The sequence below is a fragment of the Dipteris shenzhenensis genome, chromosome 23, assembly GCF_047967505.1.
Source record: "Dipteris shenzhenensis isolate YYH24624 ecotype China chromosome 23, Dip_SZ_1.0, whole genome shotgun sequence".
Classification (NCBI taxonomy): Eukaryota; Viridiplantae; Streptophyta; class Polypodiopsida; order Gleicheniales; family Dipteridaceae; genus Dipteris; species Dipteris shenzhenensis.
Window position 1 is genome coordinate 5,034,871 of NC_141618.1, and position 17,224 is coordinate 5,052,094.

Consider the following 17,224-nt stretch of genomic DNA (forward strand, 5'->3'; position numbering starts at 1 on the left):
TTTACTCAAGTTCATTTTTGATAGGAAGATGATCAAAAAAAAGCAAAAGAATTCGATAAGTGAAAAATACTAAATGAAGCACTTAATCAATTTTCTTTTTAAAACCATCAACTGTAGTAATCACAGCTTTAATTTTGGGTATCTTCACAAGGGTCGTATGTTTGTCACAAGACATACAAAACACCTTGTCCAACTGTCTAGATATTTTTCCCTCCTTACAAACACCACAAACAAGCTCATAAAGAGTGGAATTAACACCATGAACTATCAAAGATCCTATTACGTGCTGCAGAAAGTTCAATTAAAATCTCAGGACAATAACTGTCAAAGAATAAACTATTTTAATTATTTGTAAGCACAACAAAAATGCAACAATCTGTTGCAACAGCAAAGGTTAATTTTCTTTTGTAATTTTGACATTGAATTTCATCATATTTTTTGAGAATTTAGATTGTAAAAGAAAGCAACATCAACACATGCTTCTTTGGATGACTACATCTGGTTGCCATACCCAATTTACTAAACATGGTTAAGAAAAACCCTTGACAACTTAGCTGCCAGAGAAGGATCCTTAATTAGTGCTATAATTGTAGCATCCAACATATTGAGAGCAATAGGTTGTGTATTCCGCTTAACCCCAACATTTCGTAATAGAAACTTACATTCCCCAAACATTTTAAAATGCTCTGCAACCTTCAAATAGTCTAACCTTCTATTGCTCCAGAAAGTAAGCTATAAAGTGCATAAGTGCTATTGTGACTTGCACCAGTGTTGTTCAACAAAGGTGTTGCTAGGAAAATAGTATACAATTTCAGAAACTATTTCAATCAAATTATAAATTCTGTGAATCCGTTTAACTAACCACTTAATATTAAGTTTTGTCTTACAAATAAAATTACATGTTTCATTCTTTGCTAAGTACATTGACATCAACGAATATTTCGTAACACATATGCATGAAGTAGCTTTAGAAATATGAAATGTAAACTTAAAATGAGAATATAGATCTGTTATACAATTTTCGACACTGGTAGTATTGCCAGATTTATCTATCAACTGACTTTTACACAAAAAGAGATGCCAGTATTGCCAATACAAATTGTCTACTGTCTTTTTACAATAACATGCCAGTTATGCCAGTACTATCTATTGTGATTTTACAATAATATGCCAGTTATACCAGTTTACACTGTCCACTAGCTATAAAATCATTACAAAAAACGAATCTCATTAAAAATAACGAATGTGATAACATCTTTAACACTATAATTCTAAAATCTTCACAGTTCATATTTTAAGCCCATTTGATATGCATTCTTTACGATCTAAAAAAGGATTATATACTGTTAACTTCATGAAACACATCCACCTTACTAAGTCATTCAATATTTTCAGAAGTGCTTAAAAGCACCATTTCTACACTATAAAATAAATGGGAGTAGCCGATCTATTTTGATATGAAAGAGCAGTATTATTTGCAAATGACTACCTATCAAAGCTTTATTAAATCGAGTTCACAGCATGTCAAGCAGAGATCAGTTTTCTACGTAAGCGAAAAATAAGCAAGATAATATGTATAAGCGAACGGGCGTACGAAAGAGACTCTATTACATAGAATGAACTTGAAATAACAAGCAAGATGAACCTTCAAAAAGAAGTGCCACATTAGAAAAAACTTCTTATAGTGCCATTCAAAAATCATCTAAATAACTAGAAGGATGATGTAAAGGTGTGGGCTCGGCGGCTGAGATTTAATCTCAGTAGTCAGACTTGGCTTCTTTTAGAATGGGAATCTATTGGGAGTAAGTCTAAAACCCTAGTCATGCTGTGCCATGTGGGGATCCTGTGTGCCATGTCATCGTCGTGTTGTGCCATGTGAGCAATTACCCGCCTCGCGCTGAGGGGAGAGTCGAGCATTTCGACCGGGATTGGGCTTGCGGCGGTGGTGGGATATGGGCCACGTTCTAAATTACCCTTCAAAATGAAATTCTAGGCTACCTTAAAATTTGAGAGTTTCAATGCTGCATTATAGCGTCCCAAAGAAGAAAATTAGAAACGGTTTAAGCACGATCTATAAAATGAAAAGGGCATCTAACGCTTAACAATGGAGAGTGAAGCCTGGTCGACCACCTTGTCGCAGATCCAGTCGCAGATCCAACCACCATGTCTCAGAACGGCCACTCCGCAAATGCATCAGCGGATTCGTTTGCCCCAGCTCAAAATCTGCCCACTAGTCCCTCGTCGCTATTCCTGAACCTCGCCATTCACCAAGATCTACCGCTCAATGGTGGAGAAACGGAAATGCCGGCTCAGGAGCTTTTTATTAACGGTTCACACCAGGCGGATCTTAATGGCGAGGAACGCCAGGAGAACGGAACCAACGAAGAACTCCAGAGTCCAGCTCAAAGCGCATCTCGTCAAGACATTCTTTTGTCCACGGAAAGAGCTACACAAGGCAATGGTCAACAATTTAAACTAGGGGCTGGGGTTTCTGGAAGAGAAGCTTTCGAGTCATCTCAACTGTAAGCGGACTTTGCTACGATTGGTCCAAATCTTCACTTAAGAGAACATGCAAAATTTCGTACTTCCTTTCCAAGTATCTCCCTCCTCTGTTTCCGAACTGCAATATTGGGAATTTATACCGTCGAACCCACCAAAAAAACGAGTGATTATTATAGGCTTGCACGAACTTATCATCTTAGCGTATGGTTTCTAGTTGGACTACGTTCTTAACAAGAACTGCTTTCCATAAACCTTTAGCTGTGTTAAAAATTGATTCTTTTGGAAATGGGCATTCTTGATCGATCCACTCTCCTTTGTCATCTCTCTTCTTCTTCTTATCCTTCACCTCTTTTTCCTTTTCCTCCTTAGCCCAAGGAGATTCCTTTGGCGTGTGGCCTTCCTCTTGGACCAAGCTCAGCATCTCCTCAATAGAATCCTCTAGGATCTCCCGATTGGTCTTGTCTTGGTCAGAATGATCCTCGCCCTCGGCATGTGCGTTTGGACACAAATGTTTCCCAGGGAGCTGTGGTACATCTACCTCCCCATCCTTTATATCATAATATTGACTGTACAACTCCTCCAAGTATGCTATCAGAGCTTTTTCGCTAGGGTCCATCGGGAGTAGGAGAGAGAGAAGAGTATTGCGCATGGAGCGGCATTTTTCGAGGGAGGCACGAAACAACCTAATCTATCCCCAAGTGTGGGTGTTTACAACAAATCATCTGTGTGTTTCAATAGTATATGATTGTTTCTCAACGGGCAACACCACCATGCAGAGGTCAGAATTGACTTGACATGGTTGGGGGGTTTCACATGTTGCAGTTTGTGTGCTGCCCACATGCTCTCCTCATTTGGGGGACTTACATGACACTCCCTCTCAATGAGCCATTTGAGCTGCAGCCCACTCTTCGAAGAAGCGCTCCATTTGCTCCCTAGAAAGAGCACTTAGAAACATGCTGAAGGTGTCCTCTAGTTTGGTCCAAATCCCCGCCCGTAGATCAAACTCTAGCATTTGCTCTTTGTTGGCATAATTGATCCACGACGTCACCCTCCAACCATTTGATTGATCTTTTCATGAATACAACCGTCCAAAAACTCTGCCGATCTCACTGATCTCTTCACGAATACAACCGTTTAAAAACTCTGCCCATCTCCGGATTACTGCTCCTTGTAAGCAATCCACAGGTTCAGATCCCGAGTCTTCCAAGATACCATCCATACTTTGCTCTTGTGACTTTCTCATCTCTAACAGGAAGTCTTTGACATAGTTTGCGACCTGAATCTTCAACATTCTGCAATTGGATCTCTTTGGCGTTGCCAACTCTTCATCAAGGAGGAGGCATCGTATGCTTCTGGTATGAAGCTGCCTCCTCTGGCTATTTAGGGGTTTTTAACCTCCTTGCTTGTTTATTTTTGCTTAGTCACTTGCTTCCTTTCTTCTTTATTTCTTGTTTTCTTTCTCTTTTGTTTTTTTGACGTATTTTAGTAAGCACTAGGTTTGCCCAAGAGACTCTGCGGGTCTTTAGAAACCCAGTATAGCTGCTTATGCTTGGGCACTGATGACGACATAAGTGTTGCTTTGCTTGCTAAGTATGTCTTCCTTTTGTTTTTCTTAAAAGTTTTTGTTTACCTCTTTTTTCTTCTCTTTCATATTCTCTTTTATTTTCTCTTTTATTTTATGTATAGATTTTTGATCTTTAGAACAACAAAAAATCTAAATTTGTATGATTGGACTTATTCTAGTCTTACAAAGGTATATGTCTTTAACCTCCTTTCTCCTTATTGAGAACTCTAGGCCAACTACACACTCCAAAGCATCTCACTGAATTCATAAAAAATAATGAGAATACATACTTTGGCTGAATATCCTCATGATGCCTGCTATTGCGGCTAGGCACACCTCTTGAGTGCCATCCTCCTGTGTTTCTAGCGTCAAACGTTGCACATGCGAGGAAGCAAAAAGAGAGAGAGAGAGAGAGAGAGAGAGAGAGAGAGTGTGACTCAGAAATGAGGCAAGGAGCTCTAGTTTACAGCATAGAAATTGTGCACAAACTCTGTGTGTGTGTGTGTGTGTAGAATGAGAATTCTTGCCAATTCTCATTCTACACACACACACACACACACAGAGTATATGGGAAATTCCTTGAGGGCTGAGAATATTTATTGGTCCAAAGTATTCCATCCTCCTTTGGCTATACAAGAACCCATGCGTTCTTATTTTATATCTTTCAAAGGCATTCTTATTTTATATCTTTCAAAGGCGTTCTTATTTTATATCTTTCAAAGGTATTGCTTCTGTGGCGGATGTACTTCAGGATGATGGCACTCTTTTATCTTTTTTTATGGCTGCTAGCAAGTATGGTTTGGGAGCTCATTATCATCCTTTATGGCACAAAATTTCAGAAATGCATCAACCTTTCTTGCCGGTACCTCGTTTGGAACTTTAGGATAGGCTTGAGGATTGGACTCTCCATTCTTCCTCTTCGTCAGCCCGTCCTTTGAAGCTGTCACATATCACAGTGCCTTCTCTGTATAAAGTGTTGTTACCTCTGTCTTGGGTTTCTGACAGAGCCAGTTTTGTTTGGCATATGGATCGCCCATCAAAGTGGTGGAGAAAGCGGTTGCGTCTCCTTTGGCATTATAAAGTTCCTCTTTGGCAACAGGTTTTTCTCTGGTGAGTCCTACTTGGCATTTATCCATCTGGGCAGTTACTTGCGGATAGACATATTGCCTTAGCTATTTGTCACCGATGTCTACATTCTTCTGAATCCGTGCCTCACATTTTCTGGCACTGTCCACATACTTGTGATTTCCTCGCTCTCATTCGTCAGGGGCTTCGAGCGAGATTTCCTACTGTTACTTTTGGCAGGTTCTTCTTGTTATTTGGTTTTCATCTAGCTAGACAGGGTTTTGATTTATTTTTGTTTGGGTGCGCTACTGGGTACTTTGGACTCTATGGATGGACATAAATCATAGAGTCTTTGGTGATCCTACTTTTCCATCTTTTGTTTTTTCAAATGATCTCTGCGGCAATCGTTTTATGATTGCTTTTAGACTCATTTGATTGACTATGATGTATTTATGGCTTATACTGAGATTTTAGGTTGAGTAGTAGTTACTCTACTTTTGGAGTACATATGAATGTAATTATTTCACAGCAATAAAATATTCTGTCACTAAAAAAAAGTGTGTGTAGAATGAGACACCTCCATTGTGGAGAAAGGGACCTATAAATAGACTGCCAAATGGTCGTCCTGGGGTCAGTCAATCGACCCAGATCAGGTTGGTTGACTTGACCTTGGTCAGCCAATTGACTCGACCAGGGTTAACCAACCTTGGTGGCCTAGTTAGCTCCAACCAGTTGGCCCCAAGTCCTGTGAAAACAGCCCCAGAGCCTCAAACAGGCCCAAACACAGAGAAAACACAATACACATAGAAGAAAGCTTATAAAGATGCAACCATGGACCCTCCAACACCACGAATATTGGAATCACCTCGAAGAGAGTACTTGCCAACTTGGATCCTCGAAACACAATGCCACCATGAACGGTAAAGAGATTTGCTTGGCTTCGATTTCCCATACTAGTGTGCATGGAATTCCAAGTGAAGAATGTTGAGCTATATGTTAGAAAATAACCCAACAGAGGGTACACGCAGCGGAAATAATGCCCAGGAGCTCACACAGTGTGCAGTGTGGGTGTGGAATCACAAACTTCTTTACTTATGTGCATTCAATAGGTGTGCAGACTCATCAATAGACAATGAACCAAACTAGATAGAGAAACCACCATATAATATATTTCTGTCCACAACTATGGACACAATACAAGAGTGACAGATCCAGAGTCCCACCAATGGTGTGGTCCTCTGATCTTACCACAAAGTCCTCCTATCTGCTGTCTATCTCTAGACTAGAGTCCGCGTGCTCCACCTCGAGCGTGAGTAGACTTTCCGTCTAGGATGATCCTCTCCACCTTGCTGTCTGGCAACCAGCCTAGGTGGGCAGCCTCCTGCAAGCTAGGTCTGCAGCACAAGGTACTTCTCTCTCCTCCTGACTGTAGGCCCAAAGGTAGCCCTGCTGCTGCTCCTTCTGCTGGTGGAATTGCTGCTGCAAGTGATGTTGAAATGAGGCCTGAATGGCCTCTTTATATAGGCCCTAGGGGGGGCTGATAAAAACCGACCAGCCTGGTACAGACTGGCCGACCAGTCTGTGGCTGGTCCAGCCCTATAAGGCACACAACCCAGGTCTTTTATGGCCCAAACTTCCAGGGCCTTTGGCCCTCCATTCAAGGCAAATATGCAGCCTATAAAAGGCCTGCCACCTGCCCTCTGACAGTCACATTTCCTGCTGCAGATCTGGGCCTGCACTCCCTGCCATGTCTGTGCCTCTGCCAGGCCCTCTTCCCAGCCACATGTCCTGCGCCGTACGGGTTCCTTGTGCTGGCTACTGCTTCGCCTTTTGCTACTGCAGATCCATCCTAGCTCAAGGTACCCACCATCTCTTTGATTCTTGCCCACATGGCATCCAATCAGATGCCCATGTGACAGACACTCAAACCCTAGGTTCACCCCCCCCATGCTCTCCTCATATGGGGGCTTACAGATGGGGAGGTGACCTTTCCAACACTATAGAACACATCACGCCCAAGATCCTTGAACAATGAGTTCGGAACACAACCTGTCCGTAGTCCTGCTACACCAAGCAATGAACTTCGAACACATCTAGTCCATAGCTAATAAGCGTACCTTACCTTCTAGACTTCAGTAATAGGAGCTGCAATCAGCCTGCCCTCCTGCCCAAAAGTCCTCTCTGGTGCAAGTGGGGGACCATTCCTCAACAGTAAAAAGTGAGTACAATGAGGTTGATTTGGACTTAAATTTCAATAAATGTTAGCATTATTCGTGCTCATCTTACGTTCTTGTGTATTAACATAGAAAAGCATCCTAATTATTGATTTTGTGCACTATAGAAATGAAGGATCAAAGCATCATATGACAAATTCAACAAATATAAGTGACTCAGTGCTATATAATGTAGCTGTTGGGGATGAGGAAGGACATTCTCGGCAACGAATTCTCTCATTTGCTGCAAAAAGGTCAGGATGGCTTATTCTTATGTGTACTTCTTCATGGCACTATGGGTGCCAAGGTATGCCAGTATGAACGTGGGAGTTTGACTTTCCAATTTCTATTTCTATAGTTGCACCTGAAGACGAGTTGACTGTTATGCACTTTTTCTAGGAGATGGTGGCTTTGATTTTGTGCTATTTATAGTTATTTTCCTATAAAAATCGTTACTCCTTCTTTGCTATATAACAGAGTATTATCATAGTTTCCATGCTATGAATTAAGAGTTATACAATGATATGATTCTATGCCTTGAACTTTTGATAGGAGTTAGATGGGGTTTGGCACAGCACAGTTCATGTTTTCCTTGATATCGCTGTGCTCATTGCTCCTCTAAGAAGCAATCACATAAGAATGTTTTGTTTGCTTCTTTTTGTACAGATACGCAAGTGCTGTTGAAAGAAACGCTGAAGACTATGATGCTCTGTATAATTGGGCTCTGGTATTGCAGGTAATCAAATATTTTAGCTTACAAAATACAGAGGTATCAGTGTCCAATGCTTCACATAGTTGGATAAAGAATCTTATGAGCTGCCTCTAACTAATGGACACCATAAGCATCACATGGGTTATGTAAGATCACCATCACTATGACACTTCATGGGTTCGGTGAACAAGAACTATCACAAACATTAGGAGTCATTATGGGGCTGTTTCCTTAGTAAAGTGCTCCTATATTTGAATTAACTATACAAAAATGATCCCTCTTGTTCAGGAAAGTGCTGACAATATGGGCTCAGATTCAAGCAATCCTTTAAAAGATCAACTCCTAGAGGAAGCTTGTAAAAAGTATGAAGAAGCGACCAAACTTTGCCCCACGCTCCATGAGGTATTGGCTCCCTTTGCATTTGAGTATATTTCCAACACGAAAGTAGTTTTATTTGAAAACATTTCGAAGGTGTAGTGCATATATGTTGGACGATTGAAGAAAACTGTTATGTCCCCTGGCACTTGCCAAGGGCTAACGAGCTTGTCTGAGTCTGTCTGTTAGTGGAATTTGGTTATCTGACATTAACAGACATTAACAGACATTCATTTTGTCACCCACATATGTCTATTAGTGGAATTTGGTTATCTGACATTAACAGGCATTAATTTTGTCCCACATATGTCATTTGTGCCATTATTTGCGACATAAGAACAAAAGGTCTGCTACTGCGAAAAATGATCACATCTCTAGGTTGATATTTACTACTAAGTTCAGGTGCTTGCAATGAGGTTCCTTTCACAAGACTAGAGACTACAGTGCTGTACTATTGAGAAGAAATAGGGTTTATGGGCATTATTCCACAAAAGAACTCTCCACAATCCGATTTCTGGGATGGATCCTTGCTTCTAGCAACAAGCACCTCCTCAGAAATCAAAAGGATTGAAGTAGCCTATGTGGAGGAGCGGCCATTGTTGAGGAGGTGATGGTGGACTTGCATAAAGGAGTCGGATGGTCATTAATGATAGATGATATATCACAGTACAGGATCTAGAGTAGGCTAGTGTATAGCTACTAGTAGCTGTGAGTAGGTAACAGGATTTAAGAGACGGCTGGAAAAGCCGGGTCTCACTTCTAGATGCAGGCCTGGCAGGTGTGGGCTAGCTAAAAAGAGATGGGAATGGAAAATGAGGTAAGTGAAGGAGGAAGGAGAATTGGAAAAGCAGAAAATAGGGTTTGGTAAGGGCAGGAGAGAGAGGTGACTGGGAGCAGGGAATGCTGTGAGATGCAGAAAAAGTAGCAGGACCATCTGCAAGAAGAAGAGGTGAAGATACAACCGGGAAAAAGGGGGGGGGGGGTAGCTTAGCTCTTGGGGTGGGGGAAGGCCAAGGCAAGGTAGGGGGAGGAAGATGAGGCTGCCCACAATGTGTAAGAGCAGATGTATGCCAGGCCACTGCGCTGAGCATGAGCTATGACAGCCAGGCTGCCAAGAAGTTGGGAGGTAGTGTGGGGATCGGGCAGCAGGGTGGAAGAAGGAAAGGGGGGGGGGGTGCAATGCTTTTTCCTTTTCTGAAATTACATTTTTGTTCCATATGATTTGACTTATTTGTGCATTGTACATTCATACATTTTTAATTCTTTATCCTACTTCCAGATTTCCAAGCCAAGCAGATATGCAAGCCTGTTTTTCGTACACTGTGCATGGTGTCTTTGTGATTAGCACCTTTTTGAGCAAATTCTGTGTTAATTTTTGTTATTTACTTTTGTTGTACTGTTGGCTGCATTACAACAGGCCTTTTACAACTGGGCAATTGCCATTTCTGACAGGGCAAAGAACAGGGGTAGAACCAAAGAGGCCGAGGAGTTGTGGAAACAGGTGACACTTTTGACTCTGTGAATGACTGCCAATTGTTTACTTGGCTGTTTTCCATGCATCTTATGATGGATCAGTGTATTATTTGCAATGCTTTTCTTTCTTTCTACTCATGTTTCTAATGACAGTAAGACCAATATATTGTATATCTTAAGTCAAGTTGAAGAAAACTGGTGTCATCTTCATCATCTACAAGGAATGTTTAGTTCCATGGTTTAATATTATTTTGTAATCAGAAAGTAGAGATGATGTTATTGCGCTTTGTTCAGCCTAATCAACTTAAGTTCAAATGTGCTCCCTTTTTAGTAAATAAGATATTATTGTAAAGAACATATTTTTTGCAAGGTTATGTGACACATGCGAAGGTGGGAAAGAGGGTGATACTTAGATAGCAGTATCTTATGTTTTGTCATCAATCCTACTTGCAGAAGAACACAATCTTATAAAATTTGGTTAAGAAAATGTTGAATGGCATGGGATAGAGTTGATCTGTAAAGATCCTATTGTTGGAAAGGTCACCTCCCCATCTGTAAGCCCCCATATGAGGAGAGCATGGGGGAGGGAGACCTAGGGCATGTGCCCAAAAGACTCATGGTGGAGAGGGGGCTGCCACATGGGCAGCACATGGGCTGCCATGTGGGCAGCACAGCAGCCTGGCAGAGGTGCCTCAAGGACTGTGCATACGGGCTGGAACAGGCCCCTTACAGAGGCACACAGGAGGGCAGACTGAGGCGACATGTGGTGCAGCCAAGGCGCACATGTGTGGGCAGTACAGGGTGCCAGAAAGGGGCGCAGCAGAGGCGGGTGTACCAGCAGCAGGGTCAGCCATCCTGGTTGAGCTGGTTGGGCTGGTTGGAGCCAGCCAACCAAGCCTTATATAGGCAGAGAGAAGAGGCTGGGACCCTGCCTTGGAAGGAGGGCTAAATCCCTTGGAGTGTGGGCCAAAGGCCCTGGAAACGAGGGCCCTAAAAGGGGCTGCCTACAGCAAGTATTCCCACAGACCAGGGTCGGCCCAAACAGACCCTGAAGTCGGCCAGTTTGGGTCGGCTATTTTGAGTAGGGCTTTGCCCTACAAAAGGGGCCCCTAGGGGCCTCCATAATCATCACTTGGAGCAGCCCTCAGGACAGCAGACAGGAGCAGCAAAGGGGGAGCCTTAGGCCTACATTCAGGAGGATAAGGTGACCTAGGAGAAGCTGCAGACTGAGCTAGAGTGGCTGCCCACCTAGGCTGGCTTCCGGACAGCAAGGTGGAAGGGATCTAGACAGAGAGTCTACATATGCTCGAGGTGGAGCATGCGGGCTCAGAGATCTAGAAGTGCCAGGCTTGTAGCAGAAGGACCTTTTGGTATTGTACCATGTCCTAGTTTCTGGACGGACGGAAATATAAAGTGTTGCTTCTATATTTGTCTCTGAGCATTGTCTATTACTGGCTTTCACATCTATGCACATAAGTTAAGAAGTTTGTGATTCCACACCCCACACCACACTGTGTGAGCTCCTGGGCATTACTATCAGTCTTCCGCTATGTGTACCCTCTGGTGGGTCATTTCTAACACCTACAACCTAAGATGCAGACTGATTTGTCACTAATATGTGAAACCACTATTGATGATTATGTTGTGAATGGATATGTGTTTGAGATATGCCTGCCTTCCAAGATTCCTGATATTAGCGGAAATCCTTTGCATGCTCTCTCTCCCAATAGTGAACTTCTATGTTCTTACCTGACAGAAATAACTTCTATGTTCTTACCTGAACACATAATTTTCTCTGTCATCCCCTGTTCTGCATAGAAAACCTTACATTTTAGATATCACCAATTTATGTCTATTAGTAGATAACTATGAGTTCTACACTTTACCTTCATACCACCATGCATAAAGCTTCTCATGATACTACAGAACTCCTAAGTTGTACGAATTTAATGTAATATCAAAGGTGGATTGGTTTTAGAGATCTAGCTGGTTATCTGCCTAATACAAACCTGTTCATTAAAATAATTCGATTTTTGGTGAAAACCTAACTTTATGGTGTCCAATGTTACCTTAAGCCAACTATTAGAATGCTGTGGATTGGGTAGAACAGCCCATGACTCATGGAAGCCCTTTTTTGAAAATTAGTACGCTATGCATAAAAGTATGCCACATTTTGGATTAACTTGGAAATGATAAAGGGTCTGTAAATTATTTTCGTAGTTAATTCATTTAAGCTGGCCCAGCGCATCCATTAGTGGTTCAGGGCATAGTTGCTTTTTGCTCTCGAGTGACGCCTCGGCTTTGGTGGTCTTCTCTGAGGCGTCACCACCAAAGCCGAGGCGTCACTCGAGGCGTCACTCTGAGGAGACCAGAGATAGACTGGACCTATCGTGCGTGGTCGGTCACTCTCTGTGTTGTGTGTGGTCTCTGCGTCTGTGGCTCGCCATCGTTGCGCCGTCTCTCCTTGCTGATCCACACTGCCCTCATGTCAGCTAGCTCCTCCTCCTCCACCCCACTATATTCCCAAAGCTGACTCAAATGCATAGAAATCTGTGACATGTCGCTGTGCTCGGTCTACCTCAGCCTCTTGCGGCATGGTCACCTCCTGCTGCTGTCTAATTTGTCACAATAGTGTTTCTCTGTGCCGTTGCATCTCCATCAGATAGAGCCCAATGCAGAGCTGGTCATGGAAGTGGATCAACTGTGAGAGTGGCCACATATGAAGTGCTCCTCTGTCTTGACCTCCACTAGTGTGCATAGCATATAGATCCGCTGCTCTCTGGGTGTGTGTGTAGCTCTTCCTGCCTTAATCCTCAACTGGTGGGAAGAGACCCGCATCTGCCCAATGGCAATCCTCAGTGCATGTGAAACTCCTCTGTCCTCTAGGTAATGGGGTCTGATGATGAGTCAATCCTCCGATACTCTCAAGAAGTGGTCATGATAGAACTAGATCTTGGTGGGGAACTCCTAGTGCCCCCCCCCCCCCCCGAAAAGTCCAAGACGTATGGACTAGAGGATATCTAACCGTATGATGCGGTTAATCTCATCGTGGGATCAACTCTGGAAGCCGGTCCATTTGAATATCCTGACTGGCAAACCATGTGGATACCTGTGCATACCATGCTGTGCTAACCTTGCTCTCTTCTAGCCATCTAGATGACTCAAGTGCAGTCTCCATTTGGGTAAGGCCCAAACTTTGTGGAGAAATGTCACTGTTAGGAAGATGGCATCAATCTGGAGTGGTGTCATGGCGATCTCTGCCTATACTATCTGATGAGGGACTGAGGGCTTACTCTGAATCTTCCTAGACTCCAAAATCACTTGTAGCCTCTCAAGTCTCCCTAGTCTGTCGTTGAAAGATCACTTCCCCAAAAGATGCTGCATACATGGCAAATGGCTTCACTAAGGTGTCAAAAAGCCAGCCCTTTGTTGGCGGATCCTTGTGCCTGAAAGCGCTGCCCCTCTAGTCGTGCCAAAGCTCCCTGTCCTTGTGTGAGTTGTGTCATGGCTGCATGGACCAAAGGGTCTATGAGACTAAAAAACCTACAATGAAAGCTAAGGGTGGGGCCACTAAACGTACACCCCTACCCAAGGCTGATGGTTGTGACAAGGGAAAAAAATTACATCGCACTATTGTTGCGAGAGAAACCCAAAAGGAGGAAAAAACACCAAGGAGAATGACTTGGCCACCTACCAAATGGTCAGCCATCCATCCAAGTGGCTGGACCTGTCACCTGTGTATGCTAGAGGTGGGACCAACTCCATCGGATGACTCAGCAGAGACAAGAGGAGCTCATCTGACAGCGGCTTGGGATAGGATGAGGGCTGACGTCAAGGAAGAAAGTCAGTGCTAGAGTGTTGTTGGCTCTTGGCTTGTCCAAGTCCATCCCTCCTCCTTTGTAGTCTCCGTGATGTGGCCCATTGTCTGACAAGTGCTATCGTCACCCAAGTGGTACGTCTTCCCACGTCTAAGAGAGGATGTCTGCGGTCCTCATGTGAGTGTCCACCCAGGGTTGGTTTATCGAATCGTTCTCTTCCACGTTTGGTCCCCTCTTGTCCTTGGATCAGGTCACCGGAGAAAAAGTTCGTGTCCATGCTCTGATTGGATTCACTTGGTCCCTTATCTGCTCTTCTCTGTGCTTGTATAAGCTGGTCTCTGTGTCTGTGGGCCTCAAGAAGGAAAATAGCCATGTGCGGCTGGTCTGGATGTGCCAGGAACTCTTTGAGTGGGCCAAAAACGCTACTGAAAAGACATTGGTGCCATATATGGATCTAATAGTATACAGGGCATCTGAATGCATAGTGATTCTTTATCTTGGTCTCCTGCATATCACATAAAGTGCAGATCTGTCTATCACGTGGGATGTCCTATGCCTGTCCTGTCTCAACCCGTTGCTTGAAAATAGCCATGTGCGGCTGATCTGGATGTGCCAGGAACTCTTTGAGTGGGCCAAAAACGCTACTGAAAAGACATTGGTGCCATATATGGAGCTAATAGTATACAGGGCATCTGAATGCATAGTGATTCTTTATCTTGGTCTCCTGCATATCACATAAAGTGCAGATCTGTCTATCACGTGGGATGCCCTATGCCTGCCCTGTCTCAACCCATTGCTTGTGTGAAGTACCCGGAACTGACTAATCGAGATCCTCAGTGCATGCGAGAGAGAAACCTGAGTGTAACCCGGTGGTTTGATGAACCCCTTCTTTGAGATCCGTTAGCAGTGATCTGTGTAGAAGCTGAGTTTTACTGACAGCATAGTAGGTGCTGACCAGGTCCTGTATGTGTGGAGCTGCACTGCAGCATGGTAGCCTGCATGGCTGCCATTTCTTTTCTTAGCTGTTCATTTTCTGATTTCAGTTCCTCCATTGCCTTGCATGAAACCTTTGGTGACCCCTTCATTGCTTTGAGTTGTTGCAGCTCAGTTTCCATGGCCTGCATTTTTCCCTTGGTGCCGGTTCTTTCCAGATCCCAGTCAGCCTTCTCTTTTTACCATTCGTCTTTCTTGTGCTTCTCTTTCCTCCACTCCTATTGTATCTTCCCCCCTGCTTCTTCATTCCAGCGGGGTCTTTATGTACATGCATCTTCTCATCCATCAATGCCATATGTGTGGCTTCTAGACTGTCAATTTTAAAAATCAACACCAAACATTATTTTAAAAGGTGTTTGAGAAGATGTAGCCTTAGGTGGTAACCCTGGTAAATGGTCATAAGCCTGTTTGAGGGCCTGCTTACCCCACGTGAGAGAGAGAGATTTACTAATATCTGTGTTCCCATGCTACGAAAGGAGTGCCAGTCCTGCTCTAATTTTGGCTCCATGTGATTCTGGCAATGTAAGTCGTCAGATGCGGATAAGATTAGATTTCAAGATCTATTCTATGGATTGCAGATTGATAGGTTCAATGCAAGCTCTAATCATAGAAGTCCTCAAATCAGTGGAGTGGTTAGTTCAATCAGCTTCAAACAAATAGGTCAGAAATACTATGAGATTTTTCTTAGAGGTCAGGGATAAGGTGCTCGTTGCTATACGGGTTGTTCTGTGAATTTTTGTTCTTTCAAGTGTGAATTAGGAAGTACAAATGTGCTCACTTCAATATTTATTCTTTCCGTCTGGTCATGAGACATGCCATAAAGTTGGCCTTGCATCTAAAGAAGGTCTACAGGAAATTTTCTTCTAGGTATAGCCCATTTATTAGCTTGGCAAGGTTATGCTTGGAGGTACACTAATAAAGTGCCTAGTGCTGCACAACTATTCCTGTGATTTATTGTCCTTTCTAGAGCACAAATTATGTAAATCTTTTTGCTTCCTAAACACGATTCCTTCTGGAAGAGAGTCGGGGTTTATAAATGCTTACTGGAATTCTTTTTCTTTCCAGAGCATATGTTTGAGATAGGTAGTTGTGTGCGCTCAATTGTAAGAAGACTATACTAACTTGGTTTGCTTCAGATTTGCATTGCATCAGTGCCTGAATGGTTGAACACAATCTACATAAAGTGCATTTGAGGAATTTTCATTGGGTTTGGCCTATAGATGGAATTGGAAAAGAATAAACATTCACTCAAACCTGGTTCATAGGAAATGAACACGATGCACTCAAACGTGCATGTTTATTGCTTACTTCGCTGGTGTAAAAACGGTAAGGCACTGCCGAGGCTAGAATCTGAGACCAGTAAATCAGGCAGGCAAAGAAGGTGTTTGTAGGGGATGTTTTTATCTGTTGGGAAGTACAGTGGAAACTGCCTGGCCTAAACAGTGGACTTGACCCACAAACATAGGAAACAGGACAATCAACTTTTTCCCTTAGGCAAAGAAGATGCTCATTTCTACTACTTGATTTATTGAACACTATGTGCTATCTTCATGTGATGATACAAGTGCCTTGTCTATGTGGATATGATGGCTTTATAAACAAGATGTAAATGATTATTTGAAATTTCATCTTCTTGTTTGACACTCTGTATCATTGTTGACTATCTCCTTTTTGTTGTAGGCATGCAAGCGATATCAGAGTGCAGTGCAGCTGAATTGGAATAATCCGCAAGTATGCTTATAATTATGGCCCACTATTTCAAAACACGAATCAAGTTGTCTATTGTTCTGAAAGCTCATGTTAACTTGCTTGTAACACAGTTTATTATGAGATTGAAATCTTTTTGTAGTATGTCCAGAGCTGCTTATCTTATTATGGGCATAATTCATTTCATGGGTTAGCATTGGGTTGGAAAAGCCTTGTGTATGTGCTTTATATGTGTGCGTAGTGGGCTAGCTTTCTTTTCTTTAAAAGTAATGTGAAAGTATTATGTATTGCGAAAATAAAGAATTCTTGTGAGGCTTACTAAGGGTAAGTCCCAATCATGTGAGTAGGTTTTTTCTTTGCTCATAAATTTACGGTTTCTATACATCTGGTGAGGCATGAGGTGTATTTTATATTCAGCATCTCCTTTTATTGCTGTCTTTGATCTTTACGAACACCAAGTCTTATATTTGTTTTTTCTCTTGACAGGCCTTGAACAACTGGGGTCTTGCACTTCAGGTTTTTCCTAAATACTGATCTCTTTACAAGAAAAAGGAAAGTTATTTTCTACACCCCCAGCCCCTCCTCTTCCTATGTGACCTGTCTTAAAATTTTATTTTTATTTGGTATGTTTTCATGAGATTTTGGCTGTTCATTTCACCATAGGCTCATACTTTGTGTTTTGAGAACATGTAATGAATCAGTGCATACGTTTTCTTAAGGCATGGTTTTCTTTTGATATCAAATACGAATTGAATTCCTCTTTCGGTGTGTTTGATATCTTTCCAAGGATTGTCATTTTAAG

The 17,224-nt window shown here is 42.7% G+C and overlaps 1 protein-coding gene across 1 annotated transcript in view; it reads left to right on the plus strand.

Moving 5' to 3' along the window:
- The first annotated feature begins 2,103 nt into the window (after positions 1-2,103).
- LOC147886900 (protein HLB1-like) overlaps positions 2,104-17,224 on the plus strand; it is a 63,238-nt gene continuing 48,117 nt past the window's right edge. Inside the window, exons 1-7 of the mRNA XM_087394349.1 lie at positions 2,104-2,522; positions 7,473-7,598; positions 8,011-8,080; positions 8,345-8,458; positions 9,849-9,932; positions 16,396-16,446; positions 16,909-16,938. Of these exons, the coding sequence (XP_087250475.1) occupies positions 2,164-2,522; positions 7,473-7,598; positions 8,011-8,080; positions 8,345-8,458; positions 9,849-9,932; positions 16,396-16,446; positions 16,909-16,938 (834 nt within the window). The 5' untranslated portion in view covers positions 2,104-2,163. The remainder of the gene's footprint in view (positions 2,523-7,472; positions 7,599-8,010; positions 8,081-8,344; positions 8,459-9,848; positions 9,933-16,395; positions 16,447-16,908; positions 16,939-17,224) is intronic.